Source organism: Lethenteron reissneri, unplaced genomic scaffold (assembly GCF_015708825.2).
Source record: "Lethenteron reissneri isolate LAM-NWPU_2019-01 unplaced genomic scaffold, ASM1570882v1 scaffold_1373, whole genome shotgun sequence".
Lineage (NCBI taxonomy): Eukaryota > Metazoa > Chordata > Hyperoartia > Petromyzontiformes > Petromyzontidae > Lethenteron > Lethenteron reissneri.
In genome coordinates, this window is record NW_026891084.1 from 287539 (window position 1) to 306096 (window position 18558).

Below are 18558 nucleotides of genomic sequence, written 5' to 3' on the forward strand. Positions count from 1 at the left end.
AGCCGGTAGGTTTGCAGAGTACCTCCGTCTTGGAAAAATCAATTTTGCGTGAGCCCACTGCGTTAAAACAATGATCAGCAACGGCAGATGTATTGGTCCTACCGTGTTTCAGATCCGCCTTGTGTTCATGAACGCGGTCCGAGACATGCCGTTTCGTTTCCCAAATGTTACTGCTGCCACAACCACAACTCGGTTTGTAGACACCAGGGTACTGCATGGGAGGAATCATTTACAGATGGGATTAAATCACGGATTTTGTGTACTGTGTTTAAACGAACCTGGATCTTGTGTTTGTTTAATATATTGGAAATCTTTTTGGTAACCCCTAGCGCCTGCTGCTGTATATTTTGAGTTTGCGTGTCTCTCTCTCTCATCATCATCACGGTGGCTAGGAGATGTTAACTACCTCGCCTGGTACGCAGGAGGTCGTGGGTTCCATCCCGACCCTGACGCCTGCTGCTGTAGATTTGGAGTTTGCGTGTCTCTCTCTCTCATCATCACGGTGGCTAGCAGATGTTGACTACCTCGCCTGGTACGCAGGAGGTCTTCTTTTGTACAACTGCTGATGTAGATGCAGAGACAATGACTACAATTTCACAATGAGGTGGGCAAGCCAGGCAAGCGAAGCGGAGTGCATCATTGCCGCGATGTCTCCGTCCTATTTGTGGACCGGAAGCAGTGCGGCGTTGTCCGTTGTACGCTGTCTCTTCTGGGTGACCACATTTGCACCACTTTTGCAGGCATCCTCCACATCTGCCGCTGCTTCCATGATTTGCATGGCGGATGATGATGAAGACACAAGTAGTACTAATCACATACCTGCATTTCCCATATCCCCTCCCTTTAATGCTGCTAATCCTGCACAATGCACGGGCATAAGTAGTACTAATCACATACCTGCATTTCCCATATCCCCTCCCTTTAATGCTGCTAATCCTGCACAATGCACGGGCATAAGTAGTACTAATCACATACCTGCATTTCCCATATCCCCTCCCTTTAATGCTGCTAATCCTGCATAATGCACGGGCACAAGTAGTACTAATCACATACCTGCATTTCCCATATCCCTTCCCTTTGATGCTGCTAATCCTGCATAATGCACGGGCATAAGTAGTACTAATCACATTCCTGCATTTCCCATAAATATGCTAAATTCCTCTTGATATGCAAATTCCTTTGTCAAGGCGCCCAGCTTATATACACGCTCCAAGCACGTGTGCTGTTTCATTCAGACGCTGTCTCCCCGACAGACCTGTTCTTCACCTGAGGATGGCTGCTTGCGTTGTGGCCGAAACGTCGTGAGAATTATTTTATTATTTTTATTTTTATTATTTTATTACTTCCCTTCTACGTGACGACTTTACCGAAAGAACCAAGAAGATGAATCCCTGCAGTCACGAAAGAAGCTATAAATCGAAACGTAATTTTTTTGTTATTTTTATTATTTTATTACTTCCATTCTACGTGACGACTTTACCGAAAGAACCAACAAGATGAAAGTGTAGCTGGCGGTGTCTCGCACGCGATTGAAGTGTGTAAAGTAGAACGCACGCAGCTCTGAGTGAGGGCTACACGCTCGATGTCGATGCCATTAACAGCTTCGTGCGGGTCGCGATCTCAGGCCACCCCTAGACCGGGTCGCGAGGCTACTTGCAAACGAATTGATCGACGGTCCACGGGCAAAGCTTGCACTTGACGTTCCGCTTAAGCTGCTCCTTGCACCCGCACTGCATCTGCAGCGTGACTGGGGAGGGAACAGCAGAGGGGAGAGCGCTCACGAGGTCAGTTGAACACGTCGGAGGCTTTCGCGACCAGTATTATTCACAATCAACGTTGTTGGGTTTAGATGGCGTTGTTTATAATGGTAGGAACGAAGTGGACCAGCCTACAATAGATTATATCGTCCGTCCGTCCGTCCGTCTGACCGTGTAGCAACATCGCCCCCTACTGCAAACACTTGGCAGGACCCGACAAAAACCTTTAGACTCAGTGAGGCTTTCCTGGCTAAACAAGTGTAACATTCCCTTATAATTCCCTGAGATAGTTTTAATTAAAACATTTAAATAAAAAATTAACTCACAGCGGCGTAAAGCCTACAGCTAGGCCTAAAGCCTAGAACTAGGCCTCAAACTCTCCCTTCGTATCGTCCGATTAGGTGCAGCAACATCGCCCCCTACTGCAAACACTTGGCAGGACCCTACAAAAACCTTTAAGACTCAGTGAGGCTTTCCTGGCTAAACAAGTGTAACAATACATTATGTTTATATTCTTTGGTTACTCGTTCCTAACAGCCCACCACGCAGGGTCCTGTTAAATGTGTCGTGACCCTCCACCACCCGACACGGCCAATCGGTTAAAAAAGTGTCACGTTGACAAAAGACAAAATAGTTCGCTGCTTTAGCCCCCACGCCGGTGTGTTGTTGAAGCGTGAAGCCACAACTTTTACAATTGTTGAGTAGCACTACGACATTTTGCTGGTAATTGCGTCCAGCATCGTCGGGCAATTCGCCAGAACGGTGAGGGGCTCTGCTGTGTCGCTATTGCGCTATTGCGCGACCGCCGTTGACGTCGAAGATGAACAACATCTCCGCGCACTTCTCCCCGACGTTGTGAAATGCATCATGTAATTGCGTGGTGTACGGTACAGTGTAGTAGTGCCTTGTCTAAAGGTGTCAGCTGTTGCACCAGTTGCAAGAGTAAAAACCTACCACTATATTTTGCCACTAGCTAAAGTAGATGTCTCAAGGTGTATGATGCCTTGTATAAAGGTGTCAGCTGTTGTACCAGTTGAAAGGGTAAAAACCCACCACTACATTTTGCCGCTGCTAAAGGAGGTCTCATAGTGTAATGATGCCTTGTATAAAGGTGTCAGTTGTTGTACCAGTTGAAAGGGTAAAAACACATCACTACATTTTGCCACTAGCTAAAGTAGATGTCTCATTGTGAATAGTTTTAGTCTATTTTCGGGGTGGTGGGTGGGGTGGTGGGTGAGGTGGTGGGTGGGGTGGCGGGTGGGTGGCGGGTGGGGTGGCGGGTGGGGGTGGCGGGTGGGGTGGCGGGGTGGGGTGGCGGGTGGGGGTGGCGGGTGGGGGTGGCGGGTGGGGTGGCGGGTGGGGTGGCGGGTGGGGTGGCGGGTGGGGTGGCGGGTGGGGTGGCGGGTGGGGTGGCGGGTGGGGGTGGCGGGTGGGGTGGCGGGTGGGGTGGCGGGTGGGGTGGCGGGTGGGGTGGCGGGTGAGGTGGCGGGTGGGGTGGCGGGTGGGGTGGCGGGTGGGGTGGCGGGTGGGGTGGCGGGTGGGGTGGCGGGTGGGGTGGCGTGGTGGGGTGGGTTGGTGGGTGGGGTGGTGGGGCACCTTGCGAGATGTCGTATCCCGTGTCGCAGCAAGCGGCGTTGATGTCGGAGCATCGCTCGTTTGCCTCGGAGGTGTCGTTGCAGCGCCGCCTCGCCGGAGCTCCGCCGGGAGCGCCGCGGACGCAGTACTCCGGGCTGGCCTCCACGTGCACCAGCTCGCTCGCTCCGGGCGCCGGCAGCCACTCGTTCACCGGCTGCAGGCGCCAGCGCGCGACGTCGCTGCTGCTGCTGTTGCTCCTCACCAGCCGCATGGCGGAACTTACGTTGTACTTTTCCTGCAGAGATCATTGACATCGTCGTCGTCGTCATCATCGTCGTCATCATCGTCATCATCGTCGTCGTCGTCATTGTCATCATCGTCGTCATCGTCGTCATCATCGTCATCATCGTCGTCGTCGTCATCATCGTCATCGTCGTCATCATCATCATCGTCATCGTCGTCGTCATCGTCGTCGTTATCGTCGTCGTTATCGTCGTCGTTATCGTCGTCGTTATCATCGTCATCATCATCGTCATCATCATCGTCATCGTCGTCGTCATCATCGTCATCATCGTCGTCGTCATCGTCATCGTCGTCATCATCGTCGTCATCATCGTCATCATCGTCGTCGTCATCATCATCGTCATCATCGTCGTCGTTATCGTCGTCGTTATCATCGTCATCATCATCGTCATCATCATCATCGTCATCATCGTCATCGTCGTCATCATCATCATCATCGTCATCATCATCATCATCGTCATCGTCGTCGTCGTCATCATCGTCATCATCGTCATCGTCGTCATCATCGTCGTCATCATCATCGTCATCATCGTCGTCATCGTCATCATCATCATCGTCATCATCATCATCGTCATCATCATCATCGTCATCATCATCATCGTCATCGTCATCATCGTCATCATCATCGTCATCATCATCATCGTCGTCGTCGTCATCATCGTCATCATCGTCGTCGTCATCATCGTCATCGTCGTCATCATCGCCGTCATCATCGTCGTCATCGTCGTCGTTATCGTCGTCGTTATCATCGTCATCATCATCGTCATCATCATCGTCATCATCGTCATCGTCGTCATCATCGTCGTCATCATCGTCATCATCGTCATCATCATCGTCATCGTCATCATCATTGTCATCATCATCATCGTCGTCATCGTCATCATCATCATCGTCATCATCGTCATCATCATCGTCATCATCGTCATCATCATCGTCATCATCATCATCATCGTCATCATCATCGTCATCATCATCGTCATCATCGTCATCATCATCGTCATCATCATCATCATCGTCATCATCATCGTCATCATCATCGTCATCATCGTCATCATCATCGTCATCATCATCGTCATCAGTGGTGGTGGTCGAGTGAATGCGGTGGAATGCTGTTAGGGACTCCCCTTCCCCCCCCCGTTTGTAACCCTGCTGTGGATTTACACCTTGAGACGTCTCCTTTAGCAGTGGCAAAATATAGTAGTAGGTTTTTATTTTTTATGTTTTTTTATGTTTCGATTTAAAGCTTCTTTCGTGACTGCTGCAGGGATTCATCTTCTTGGTTCTTTCGGTAAAGTCACCACGTAGAAGGGAAGTAATAGAATAATAAAAATAAAACATAATACCCTTTAAACTGGTACAACAACTGACACCTTTACACAAGGCATCACGTTTGCCTTGTATAAAGGTGTCAGTTTTGTACCAGTTTCAAGGTTAAAAACCTAATTCTAGATTTGAAGCTTTCGTGACTGCAAGGATTCATATTCTTAGGTTTTTTCGGTAAAGTCACCAGGTAGGTAAAACATTAAAATTAATAAAAGTAAAATTAAATAAAAATCACGACGTTTCGGAGGCAACACAAGCTTCCGTCTTCAGGTGGGACCGTCACAGCCACAACAGCCGTATCAAGTAAAGACCTACTACTATACTCCTGTGGATGAATCCCCGTCGCTCACCCACCCACCCACCCACTCACCCACTCACTCACCCACCCACTCACCCACTCACTCACCCACTCACTCACCCACTCACCCACTCACTCACCCACCCACTCACCCACTCACTCACTCACTCACCCACCCACTCACTCACCCACCCACTCACTCACTCACCCCACCCACTCACCCACTCACTCACTCACCCACTCACTCCCCCACCCACTCACCCACCCACTCACCCACTCACCCACTCACTCACTCACCCACCCACTCACCCACTCACTCACCCACCCACTCACTCACTCACCACCCACCACCCACTCACTCACTCACTCACCCACTCACTCACTCACTCACCCACCCACTCACTCACTCACTCACCCACCCACCCACTCACTCACCCACTCACACACTCACCCACCCACCCACTCACCCACCCACCCACTCACTCACCACCACTCACCCACTCACTCACACACTCACCCACCCACCCACTCACCCACTCACTCACCCACTCACACACTCACCCACTCACACACTCACCCACCCACCCACTCACCCACCCACCCACTCACTCACCCACTCACCCACCCACCCACCCACTCACTCACGCACCCACTCACTTACTCACTCACCCACCCACTCACTCACCCACCCACTCACCCACCCACCTACTCACCCACTCACTCACTCACCCACTCACTCACTCACCCACTCACCCACCCACCCACCCACTCACCCACCCACCCACTCACCCACTCACTCACCCACTCACTCACTCACCCACCCACTCACTCACTCACCCACCCACCCACTCACTCACCCACTCACACACTCACCCACCCACTCACTCACCCACCCACTCACTCACCCACTCACACACTCACCCACTCACTCACCCACTCACTCACTCACTCACTCACCCACCCACCCACCCACCCACTCACTCACCCACTCACTCACTCACCCACTCACTCACTCACCACTCACTCACCCACTCACCCACTCACTCACTCACTCACCCACCCACTCACTCACCCACCCACCCACCCACTCACTCACCCACTCACACACTCACCCACCCACTCACTCACCCACCCACTCACTCACCCACTCACCCACCCACTCACCCACCCACCCACTCACCCACTCACCCACTCACTCACTCACCCACCCACTCACTCACCCACCCACCCACTCACTCACCCACCCACTCACTCACCCACCCACCCACCCACTCACTCACCCACTCACACACTCACCCACCCACTCACCCACCCACTCACTCACCCACCCACCCACCCACCCACTCACCCACCCACTCACCCACTCACTCACCCACTCACTCACTCACCCACCCACTCACCCACCCACCCACCCACTCACTCACCCACTCACACACCCACCCACTCACTCACCCACCCACTCACTCACCCCCACTCACCCACTCACTCACCCACTCACACACTCACCACCCACCCACCCACTCACTCACCCACTCACTCACTCACTCACCCACTCACTCACTCACTCACCCACTCACTCACTCACCCACTCACCCACCCACCCACGCTTCGTGTCTCATCCCCGGCAGCCGTGCGCTCACCTTCAGAAAGTCGCCGACGCTGCGAAAGTCTTGGAGCCGCGGCAAGCAGACGCCGACACATTCGCCGGTTCTCTCGGCGCAACCGCATTTGAAGTACGACAGGTCTTCCACCGCCTGTAGCACCACCACCACCACCGTCACCACCGTCATTGTCACCACCACCAACACCACCACCACCACCGTCATTGTTACCACCACAATCATTGTCACCACCAACACCACCACCACCGTCACCACCGTCATTGTTACCACCACAATCATTGTCACCACCACCACCACCAACACCACCACCGTCACCACCTTCATTGTTACCACCACAATCATTGTCACCACCACCACCACCGTCACCGTCATTGTTACCCCCACAATCATTGTCACCACCACCACCGTCACCACCACCGTCACCGTCATTGTTACCACCACAATCATTGTCACCACCACCACCACCGTCACCACCGTCACCATCATTGTTACCACCACAATCATTGTCACCACCAACACCACCACCACCACCACCGTCATTGTTACCCCCACAATCATTGTCACCACCACCACCACCGTCACCACCACCACCACCACCGTCATTGTTACCACCACAATCATTGTCACCACCACCACCACCACCACCGTCACCACCACCACCACCGTCATTGTTACCACCACAATCATTGTCACCACCAACACCACCACCGTCACCGTCATTGTTACCACCACAATCATTGTCACCACCAACACCACCACCACCACCACCGTCACCACCGTCATTGTTACCACCACAATCATTGTCACCACCAACACCACCGTCACCGTCATTGTTACCACCACAATCATTGTCACCACCAACACCACCACCGTCACCGTCATTGTTACCACCACAACCATTGTCACCCCGAACACCACCACCACCACCACCGTCACCACCGTCATTGTTACCACCACAATCATTGTCACCACCACCAACACCACCGTCACCACCGTCATTGTTACCACCACAATCATTGTCACCACCACCACCACCGTCATTGTTACCACCACAATCATTGTCACCACCACCAACACCACCACCACCACCACCACCGTCACCGTCATTGTTACCACCACAATCATTGTCACCACCACCACCGTCACCGTCATTGTTACCACCACAATCATTGTCACCACCAACACCATCGTCATGTCACTGCCAATCGCCATTCGCCAATAAGTGGCGGTGACGTCACCACGACGGAGCTTGTGCCAGGCTGTGTGCACGTGAAGCGTCGGCAGAAGGTCACGGGGCAGACCCAGCAGGTGCCACGGGTCGACTGACCGAGATGACCGAGATGACTGGCTGATGCACCACCTGTGCCCCCTACTGTGCCAACTTGCTGTGCTTTAGCCACCCGGCGCTCCGCTCGTTGTTGTGAGCGTCGCTCCTCCGCCCTCCGTTGTTGTTGGAGGGCGACTGCCTCCGACTGCCCAGTAGCGTCCTTCACGAGCCTCCTCCACAGAGGCCGATCTTGACACCGCTGGTACCGGTCATCGGCAAGTCCACTCAGCTCCACGTCCTCCTGTACCACATCACTTCATCTCTTCTCTAGCCCGTGCCGCGCCCTTTAAGCACCCCCTGATCCGTTCGAACCTCCTTTGCCAGTAGCAAAATATAATTGTTTTTTTACCCTTTTATCTGGCAACTGGCAAATGAGGTTGCAATGGTGTAAATGCTTACCCCGAGCTCTGATACTCTGATGGTGCATTGTCTTTGAGTTGTGCGCCTTTTGGCGTCGTCTGGTCCAACACCATGTGAGACTAGGCTCTAAGAAAAGCTGTCTTGGGTGTGGACACAAATCAATGTCAAGGACAGTGCATACATTATCAGAGTTGTGGTTTTTGTTTGCATTCCGACCGCAGGTATTGTGGTCCATGCAAACATGACTCCTTGTAAAAAAGGTGTCAGTTTTGTTGCCAGATAAAAGGGTAAAATAAATAAATTATCACCCTCTATCCGGCCAAACCAAAGCGGTTATAGGCATGCAGTGGCTGGGCATGTGGGCTACATGGCCCAGCCAACGCAGCCTTGCCTGCCGGAGGAGCTCAATGGGACTTTGTCAAGATCTTTCAAGGATTTGTGAGCTCCTCACACAATCCAGCCTGTTGGTTAAACTCAGAATGGATTGGAGGCAGGCCAGCCTGAAATATTTCTAAGCAGATAGGGGGTGTGGGGGGGGGGGTCCATGTTTTGCAAGCGTAGAGGGCATGACCATGGCCAAGAAGACCCGAAGCTTTGTGTGGAGCAACAGACCAGGTAGCTTCCGCAAAGCATGGTGCAGTCGATGCAAAGATAATGCCACTCGATTGATTGAGAACTCTTCTGCCACAGAGCTGGTCATAGGCACACTGCCCAGCTACGGGAAACTCTCCACAACTGCCCCATCACCAATTGAGAGTTGTGGAGTGTCCGATGGTACAAAATACCCAGGCGGGTGCTTAGTTTTGGTGGGGCTGTAAGGGGGAGGCAAGGCCCCACCCTCTCAGTGGCACGCTCCAGTTTCAGCCAGCAGCATAAACGTGGTTGAGCAATACGGAGCCATCCCTTGACCGCAACCCGGGCAGGTGGCAAGATGCAGCAGCAGAACTGTTGAACAATACAACCCCTAAATTTCGATGTAAAGCTTTCGTGACTGCAGGGATTCATCTTCTTGGTTATTTCGGTAAAGTCGTCACGTAGAAGGGAAGTAATAAAATAATACAAATAAAACACAATAAAATAATTCTCACGACGTTTCGGCCACAACGCAAGCAGCCGTCCTCAGGTGGAGAACAGGTCTGTCGGTAAAGTTACGAAGAATGGAAGTAATAAAATAATACAAATAAAACACAATAAAATAATTCTCACGACGTTTCGGCCACAACGCAAGCAGCCGTCCTCAGGTGAAACCGGGTCTGTCGAGGCGACAGCGTCTGAAATACAACCCCTAGACAACTAAGCCCAACTATATACATGTGCAGCATTTCACAAAGGGGGTGATGTAATGAGAGCCTACGTCGGATTCACGTGGCGATCGGCTTTGCCGGTCCCGCTCTACAGCCAATGGGGGGAGAGCCTGGGAGCATGGCCCCGGCGTGATCACGGGATGTCAGCCAGGTGATTGGTTCTGCTGGTCTTGGCCTCAGCCAATGGGAAGACAAGTCGGGGCCTGGTCCCGGTAGTTGATGGGGAATCTCGGTGATTGGTTCTGCTGGTCTTGGCCTCAGCCAATGGGAAGACAAGTCAGGGACGTGGTCCCGGGAGTTGATGGGGAATCTCGGTGATTGGTTCTGCTGGTCTTGGCCTCAGCCAATGGGAAGACAAGTCAGGGGCCTGGTCCCGGGAGTTGATGGGGGGGATCTGGAACATTCGGCGCAGGCTGTTGAGGATTGGCTGGAGGGTACCACGTGACCCAGGCGTTAAATAAGGGGAGAGACACGGGGTCAGACACGGAACTAAGAGAGGGAGAGAGAGGGGCCACGCGCGAGTGGGGCTCCAGGTGCCACGTGGCGGTGGGTCTCTGGTGTCTGTCTGCCCGCTTCCCGTTGCCTGCCAGCAACGGGGAGTGTTTGTGAGCTGCAAGAAGTGAAATAAAAGGACCGATTCCACAAGCCGTCTCCAGCGTGTTATTACAAAACGATACTTTTTCCCGTAACAGGACCCTGCGGGGTGGGCTGGTAGGAACGAGTAACCAAAAAATATAAACATAATGTATTATTACACTTGTTTAGCCAGGAAAGCCCCACTGAGTCTAAAGGTTTTTGTAGGGTCCTGCCAAGTGTTTGCAGTAGGGGGCGATGTTGCTACACCTAATCGGACGATACGAAGGGAGAGTTTGAGGCCTACTTCTAGGCTTTAGGCCTAGCTGTAGGCTTTAGGCCGCTGTGAGTTAATTTTAAATTTAAATGTTTTAATTGTTAATGTAAAAGCTTTAAATGTAAATGTTTCTATTTAAAAACATCAGGGAATGTAACATTGTGAAACATTAACTCCCTTTCACACACGCGGGGGTACGATACGAAGGGAGAGTTTGAGGCCTAGTTCTAGGCTTTAGGCCTAGCTGTAGGCTTTAGGCCGCTGTGAGTTAATTTTCCCATAAAAAAAACATTCCTCACGACAATCCCTACCGCCCGCTCGCTCACCCGCCGGCCCGCTTCGTTGTTGTGCAGTTCCATCAGGAGGAACTTCGACAAAGACTTGCGTCGCCCTCCTTGCCTCCAGCGGTCTTTGACGCCCGCGTCCAAGAACAACTTGGCGAAAATGGCGTCCGTATTTGACGTTGTCTCCGGGAAGCAACCAGGGTTGGTAGGTCCACGTGCAGTTTTGCCGGATCACCTCTGACGTGTTGCAGGCGCGCGCCACGGCGTGCACCACGCCGGCGGCGGTGAGGGCGGAGAAGAAGGCGGCCTCGCGAGAGCCTGGGCCCCCCCACCCCCCCCCACCCACAAAACAATTTGATCATTTGTCTATAATGGAGGTTGTTTGTTTTTCTGGCGTAGATCGCCGAAATAGAAACGTCACCTCAACAACTCTTGGAACCTCCCAGTTCAACCAGTCTACACAACAAAGACTCATTCTTAGCAACGATTTCAGCCGCACCACCTCTACATAACAAAAGGCGCAGTCCCATTTACACGCATCTTTACATCAGCCGCACCTTAACAACTCTTGAAACCTCCCGGTTCAACCAGTCTACACAACAAAGACTCATTCCTAGCAACGATTTCAGCCGCACCACCTCTACATAACAAAAGGCTCAGTCCCATTCACAGCAGCCGCACCTTTACATCAGCCGCACCTTAACAACTCTTGGAACCTCCCAGTTCAACCATTCTACACAACAAAGACTCATTTTTGGCAACGATTTCAGCCGCACCACTTCTACATAACAAAAGGCTCAGTCCCATTTAGACGCACCTTTAAAATCATCCGCACCTTAGTTTACACAACAAAGGCTCATTCCTAACAGCGTGCTTCAGCCGCACCGAACCCCACAACAATAATATTCAGGGCCTACCCTTAGCTCCTCCCACCCTCAACCAGTATATATATACAAGGACTGTTTTCTTGGAATTTCCCTCACTTGATACAGCTGTCGTGCTGTGACGGTTCCACCTGAACCTAACCCAAACCTAGATTTGAAGCTTTCGTGACTGCAAGGATTCATATTCTTAGTTTTTTTCGGTAAAGTCACTGTGTAGGTAAAACATTAAAATTAGTAAAAGTAAAATAAAAATCACGACGTTTCGGAGGCAACACAAGTCTCCGTCATCAGGTGGGACCGTCACAGCCAGATTTGCTGCATCAAGTGAGGCAATCTTGAATCTTTGCCTCACTTGATGCAGCAAATCTGGCTGTGACGGTCCCACCTGATGACGGAGACTTGTGTTGCCTCCGAAACGTCGTGATGTTTATTTTATTTTACTTTTATTAATTTTAATGTTTTACCTACACGGTGACTTTACCGAAAAAAACCTAAGAATACTAACCCTAAGCCTAACGCGCTCGTTACCCTGGTACAGCACTGACCTGTTGCCGTGTGTTGGAAAGTAAATTCTCCGCCACATTTACAACGCGGGTATCGCGATCTTTCGCCGAGGGGACAACCGCCGTCACGGGCGATAGCCAAAATTGGCCACATTCTATTTAAGCGACACTCTAAACCAAACTGAATTGGCCGTGTCGGATGGTGGCGGGTAGACACCGCAGCATTCACGTTGATGCGATCTAACACAAAACCTTGATGATGAGCAAGCACCTTGTGAGACACAAGACACGGCTTCATACCTGGGGACTGCCTGGGCCACACTTGGGCAGGGTGACCAACCCCGACTTGAAGGGGTCACCGTCAAACAGACGCGGTCACCCCGTTGCGTGCTTTCAGGATACATTACACTACGCACCGCACACTGATACACTACTGTAGTGTGTAGTACACTACGCACCGCACACTGCTACACTACTGTAGTGTGTAGTACACTACGCACCGCACACTGCTACACTACTGTAGTGTGCAGTACACTACGCACCGCACACTACTACACCACTGTAGTGTGTGGTACATAGTGTAGTAGTACACACTGTGTACTACACACTACAGCAGTATAGTAGTGTGCAGTACACAGTGTATAGTACACTACGCACCGCACACTACTACGCTACTCTAGTGTGTGGTACATAGTGTAGTACACACTATGTACTACACACTACAGCAGTATAGTAGTGTGCAGTACACAGTGTGTACTACACACTACTACGCTACTGTAGTGTGTAGTACACACTGTGTACTACACACTACAGCAGTATAGTAGTGTGCAGTACACAGTGTGTAGTACACTGCGCACCGCACAATACTACACTACTGTAGTGTGTAGTACACTACACACCGCACACTGCCACGCTACTCTAGTGACGTAGAACGGCTCGCTACGGCGCCAAGCGCCCGTCACTCAAACCCGCCCGTCACCGGCAGAGGCTCGAAGCCGCCTCTCACCCGGGCGACGATCTCCTTACCCGACCGAGCCAAAGGGACCAGCCCGTCCTCCGTGCACTCTCACCCGGGCGACGATCTCCTTACCCGACCGAGCCAAAGGGACCAGCCCGTCCTCCGTGCACTCTCACCCGGGCGACGATCTACGGCAAGGTTTCCTTACCTGCCCGAGCCAAAGGGACCAGCCCGTCCTCCGTGCACGGCGCCTTGCGCTTGCGCTTCGCCTGGAACTGGTGCCGATACTCGGCGATCGCCAGTCGCGCGCCGTCCACCACGAGCTTCATGAAGTGCGGCTGCTGCCGGCAGACGTGGCGCTGTGCGGGGGACAGCCCCGGGGCCACGCTGCACAGCAGCAGCGGACGCTGCGAGGGGTCCACTGCCGGGGGGACCCACATTGCCAGCGACCTGCAGAGGAGGGGTGGGAGGTGGGGGGGGTCACGGTGGCTAGGAGATGTTGACTACCTCGCCTGGTACGCAGGAGGTCGTGGGTTCGATCCAAACCCTGACGATGCCTGCTGCTGCTGCTGTATATTTGGAGTCTGTGTGTCTCTCTCTCATCATCGTCACGGTGGCTAGGGGATGTTAACTCTCTTGTCTGGTACGCAGGAAGTCGTGGGTTCTATCCAGACCCTGATACCTGCTGTATATTTGGAGTCTGTGTGTCTTTCTCTCTCATCATCACGGTGGCTAGGGGATGTTGACTACCTCGCCTGGTACGCAGGAGGTCGTGGGTTCGATCTAAACCCTGACGCCTGCTGCTGTATATTTGGAGTTTGTGTGTCTCTCTCATCATCACGGTGGCTAGGAGATGTTAACTACCTCGCCTGGTACGCAGGAGGTCGTGGGTTCTATCCAAACCCTGATGCCGGCTGCTGTATATTTGGAGTTTGCGCGTCTCTCTCTCTCTCATCATCACGGTGGCTAGGGGATGTTGACTACCTCGCCTGGTGTACAGGAGGTCGTGGGTTCGATCCCAACCCTGACGCCTGCTGCTGTATATTTGGAGTTTGTGTGTCTCTCTCTCTCATCATCATCACGGTGGCTACGAGATGTTGACTACCTCGCCTGGTACGCAGGAGGTCGTGGGTTCGATCCCAACCCTGCCGCCTGCTGCTGCTGCTGTATATTTGGAGTTTGCGTCTCTCTCTCATCATCGTGGTGGCTAGATACATTTTTAATGACAACATTTATACATTTACGCGATCTAACCCCCCCCGCAAAAAAACTCTTGTGGATGATATTGGTCACGAAAGCCCTGCCCGCTACCAGGTGTACGGGGGGCGTGTGTGTGCAAGACGTTAGGTAAGGTTGCTCATAAATAAATAAACTCAGAAACGTGTCGCGCTCATCGCAGCAGCGGAGGATTGACGAGGAAGAGAGCGGCGCTTACCACCAGGCGGCGCTGGCGACTGCCCCCAGCTGTGCGAAGGCGCAGAGTCCCAGCAGCAGCAGCAGCAGCGGCGGGGAGACGGAACCCATCGGAGTTCTCACTGGCCAGCGACTCTGTGCAGAGAGAAGCGGAGCGGGGGTGACGATGTCAACACACCTCGCACGGTACGCAAGAGGTCGTGGGTTCCATCCCGACGATGCCCGCTGCTGCTGCTGCTGCTGTATATTGTGAGTTGTCATGTCTCACTCATCATCGTCGTCATCATCACGGTGGCTGGGAGATGTTAACTTCCTCGCCTGGTACGAGGGATCGAACCCACGAGCGCTTGTGTACCGGGCGAGGGAGTCAACATCTCACTCATCGTCATCATCACGGTGGCTGGGAGATGTTAACTTCCTCGCCTGGTACGAGGGATCGAACCCACGAGTGCTTGTGTACCGGGCGAGGGAGTCAACATCTCACCACCGTGGTCGTGATGAACTCCAACTGCTGATGTCTGTAGCCGACCGACCTTATAACCAGATGAATCCCTGCAGTCACGAAAGCTTTAAATAAAACAATTCTAAATTCAAATTTACGCATTTTGATGTCACGTCACATTTCTCAACCCCAACCCCCATCGTCACAAATGTCTGACCCCCCCCACCCCCCAGGTACGTGACGTCATTTATGGACGGCCCCAAAGGCCCCGCGCCACAACCAAGAGCAGAACATCTGTGGAGATAATTCAGTGACGAAAACATGTTTTATTGTTGTCCCTGGGTAGTAAAGTGTCATTACCTAATAACCCACTCCACTAACAACAGTGTGACAACAACATTGACCCTTAGTGGTAGAGTGTTACTGCCTAATAGCTAGTGCCTCACAAGTAGAGAAAGGGGCTCTTAATACTCCACACAAACTTTGTATTTGTGACCCAGCACACACAAGCAGAGTGAACAATCCACTCCATTAACAACAGTGTGACAATAACATTGACCCTGAGTGGGAGAGTGTTACTGCCTAATAGCTAGTGACTCACTAGTAGAGAAAGTGGGATATTAAGCTCCACAAATTCTAGATTTGAAGCTTTCGTGACTATAAGGATTCATACTCTGAGGTTAAAATCACGTAGGTAGAAATAAATACTAAAATAAATTTAAAATAAATAAAAATTAAATAAATTCTCCCCAAAAACTTTGCTTCTGTGACCCAGGACATTGATATTTATACATTTAACAATTTTAAATAAAAAAAAGACGCGGCGTGCATTTGTCTCATCCCTTCACGTAAAGCCCTGCTCACAAAAGCAAAGTTTGTACGGAATAATAATAATATCCATTAAATCTAATTTGTAGGCAATTTAACAACAACTCGCAGCAACACTTCACTACGCAAGGCCAGACCTCGCGTCAGCTCGTGTGTTCTCGTTGTTGTCGAACCAATAAATATAGTTTAGATATGCAAGGAGACCCATGCACTGTATAGGTAAACCCACTCAAATAAACTCCTTTAAAAAATTGTAAAAAAAAATTAAAATTAAATTTTTTTAATACAATTTTTTTTTAATACATATTATTATTATTTTTTTTACATTTTTTATTGAAAGGTGGAAGTGGACGACGTTTCGACCACGAGCCTTGAGCACGACACACAAGAGAGGAGAGGAATGAAGTTGAATAATAAAACTTTTACTTTCGACACTTGAGCTCCACGCTCACCGCGTGTTGACAAGTTCCCGCGTCAGTGGCGCCTGCTTCGTGCGCGAGGCGATTCCAGAGTTTAGGGACCGCGGCGTTTTCACCTTGCACAACAATTAACACGCCAATTTTAACACAGTGTGCAAAATGTTTAATTGATTAGACACCAGGAAGTAGACTAAACATTTTATTACAAGATATTGGCCACGACACTACAGAGGAATATCACGTGAAGTGAAAGCGTTGAAAAATATAAAGGGGCAGAAATTATTCCATCGAGAAAACAACATTTTTATTCAAACCCTGTACACATGCAACGTTGAGCCAATTTGGTAAACAGGTGTTCACACACAGCGTGGTAAACATAGGTGTACACACACAGACACCCAAAGAGACCCATAGAGACCCACAGAGACACACAGAGACCCATAGAGACCCATAAAGACCCACAGAGACACACAGAGACACACAGAGACCCACAGAGACACACAGAGACACACAGAGACACACAGAGACCCACAGAGACCCACAGAGACACACAGAGACCCACAGAGACACACAGAGACACACAGAGACCCACAGAGACACACAGAGACACACAGAGACCCATAAAGACCCACAGAGACACACAGAGACCCACAGAGACACACAGAGACCCATAGAGACCCACAGAGACACACAGAGACCCATAAAGACCCACAGAGACACACAGAGACCCACAGAGACACACAGACCCATAGAGACCCACAAAGACCCACAGACACGCATAGAGACTCACAGAGACACACATACACCCATAGAGACTCACAGAGACCCACAGACACCCATAGAGACTCACAAAGACACACATACACCCATAGAGACACACAGACACACACATACACCTATAGAGACTCACAGAGACACACAGAGACTCACAGAGACCCATAGAGACCCACAGAGACCCACAGAGACACACAGAGACACACAGAGACCCATAGAGACCCACAGAGACACACAGAGACCCACAGAGACACACAGAGACCCATAGAGACCCACAGAGACACAGAGACCCATAGAGACCCACAGAGACACACAGAGACCCACAGAGACACAGAGACCCATAGAGACCCACAGAGACACACAGAGACCCATAGAGACCCACAGAGACACACAGAGACCCACAGAGACACACAGAGACCCATAGAGACCCACAAAGACCCACAGACACCCATAGAGACTCACAGAGACACACATACACCCATAGAGACTCACAGAGACCCACAGATACCCATAGAGACTCACAGAGACACACATACACCCATAGAGACACACAGACACACACAGACACCTAGAGACTCACAGAGACACACAGAGACACACAGAGACCCACAGAGACACACAGAGACCCATAGAGACCCACAAAGACCCACAGACACCCATAGAGACTCACAGAGACACACATACACCCATAGAGACTCACAGAGACCCACAGACACCCATAAAGACTCACAGAGACACACACAGACACCCACAGAGGCACACAGACACACACCTGCTGGGTCTGTCACGTGACCTCCTCCTCATGCACCTAGCCTGGCACAGCAGTACAACCCATGGCACCTGCTGGGTCTGTCACGTGACCTCCTCCTCATGCACCTAGCCTGGCACAGCAGTACAACCCATGGCACCTGCAGGGTCTGTCACGTGACCTCACACTCACAGGAGCTGTCAGGCTTTCTTCACACAGAGGGCTCGTTCACACTCACAACTCTGAGTCAGCTTTCTTCACACAGAGGGCTCGTTCACACTCACAGGAGCTGTCAGGCTTTCTTCACACAGAGGGCTCGTTCACACTCACAGCTGCTGAGTCAGCTTTCTTCACACAGAGGGCTCGTTCACACTCACAGCTGCTGAGTCAGCTTTCTTCACACAGAGGGCTCGTTCACACTCACAGCTGCTGAGTCAGCTTTCTTCACACAGAGGGCTCGTTCACTCTCATAGCTGAGTCAGGCTTTCTTCACACAGAGGGCTCGTTCACTCTCATAGCTGCTGAGTCAGCTTTCTTCACACAGAGGGCTCGTTCACACTCACAGCTGAGTCAGGCTTTCTTCACA

General features: G+C 51.5%; 1 protein-coding gene across 1 annotated transcript; it reads right to left on the bottom strand.

Annotated features, from left to right (window-relative positions):
* Positions 1 to 1649: 1649 nt before the first annotated feature.
* On the bottom strand, positions 1650 to 14872 carry LOC133362111 (protein Wnt-5b-like). Its single transcript, XM_061581072.1, has 6 exons — positions 14784 to 14872; positions 13557 to 13798; positions 11046 to 11128; positions 6897 to 7010; positions 3354 to 3627; positions 1650 to 1747 (listed from the first exon to the last, which is right to left on the bottom strand). The coding sequence occupies exons 1-6, from the start codon at positions 14870 to 14872 to the stop codon at positions 1650 to 1652; spliced, it is 900 nt and encodes a 299-aa protein (XP_061437056.1).
* Positions 14873 to 18558: the final 3686 nt, after the last annotated feature.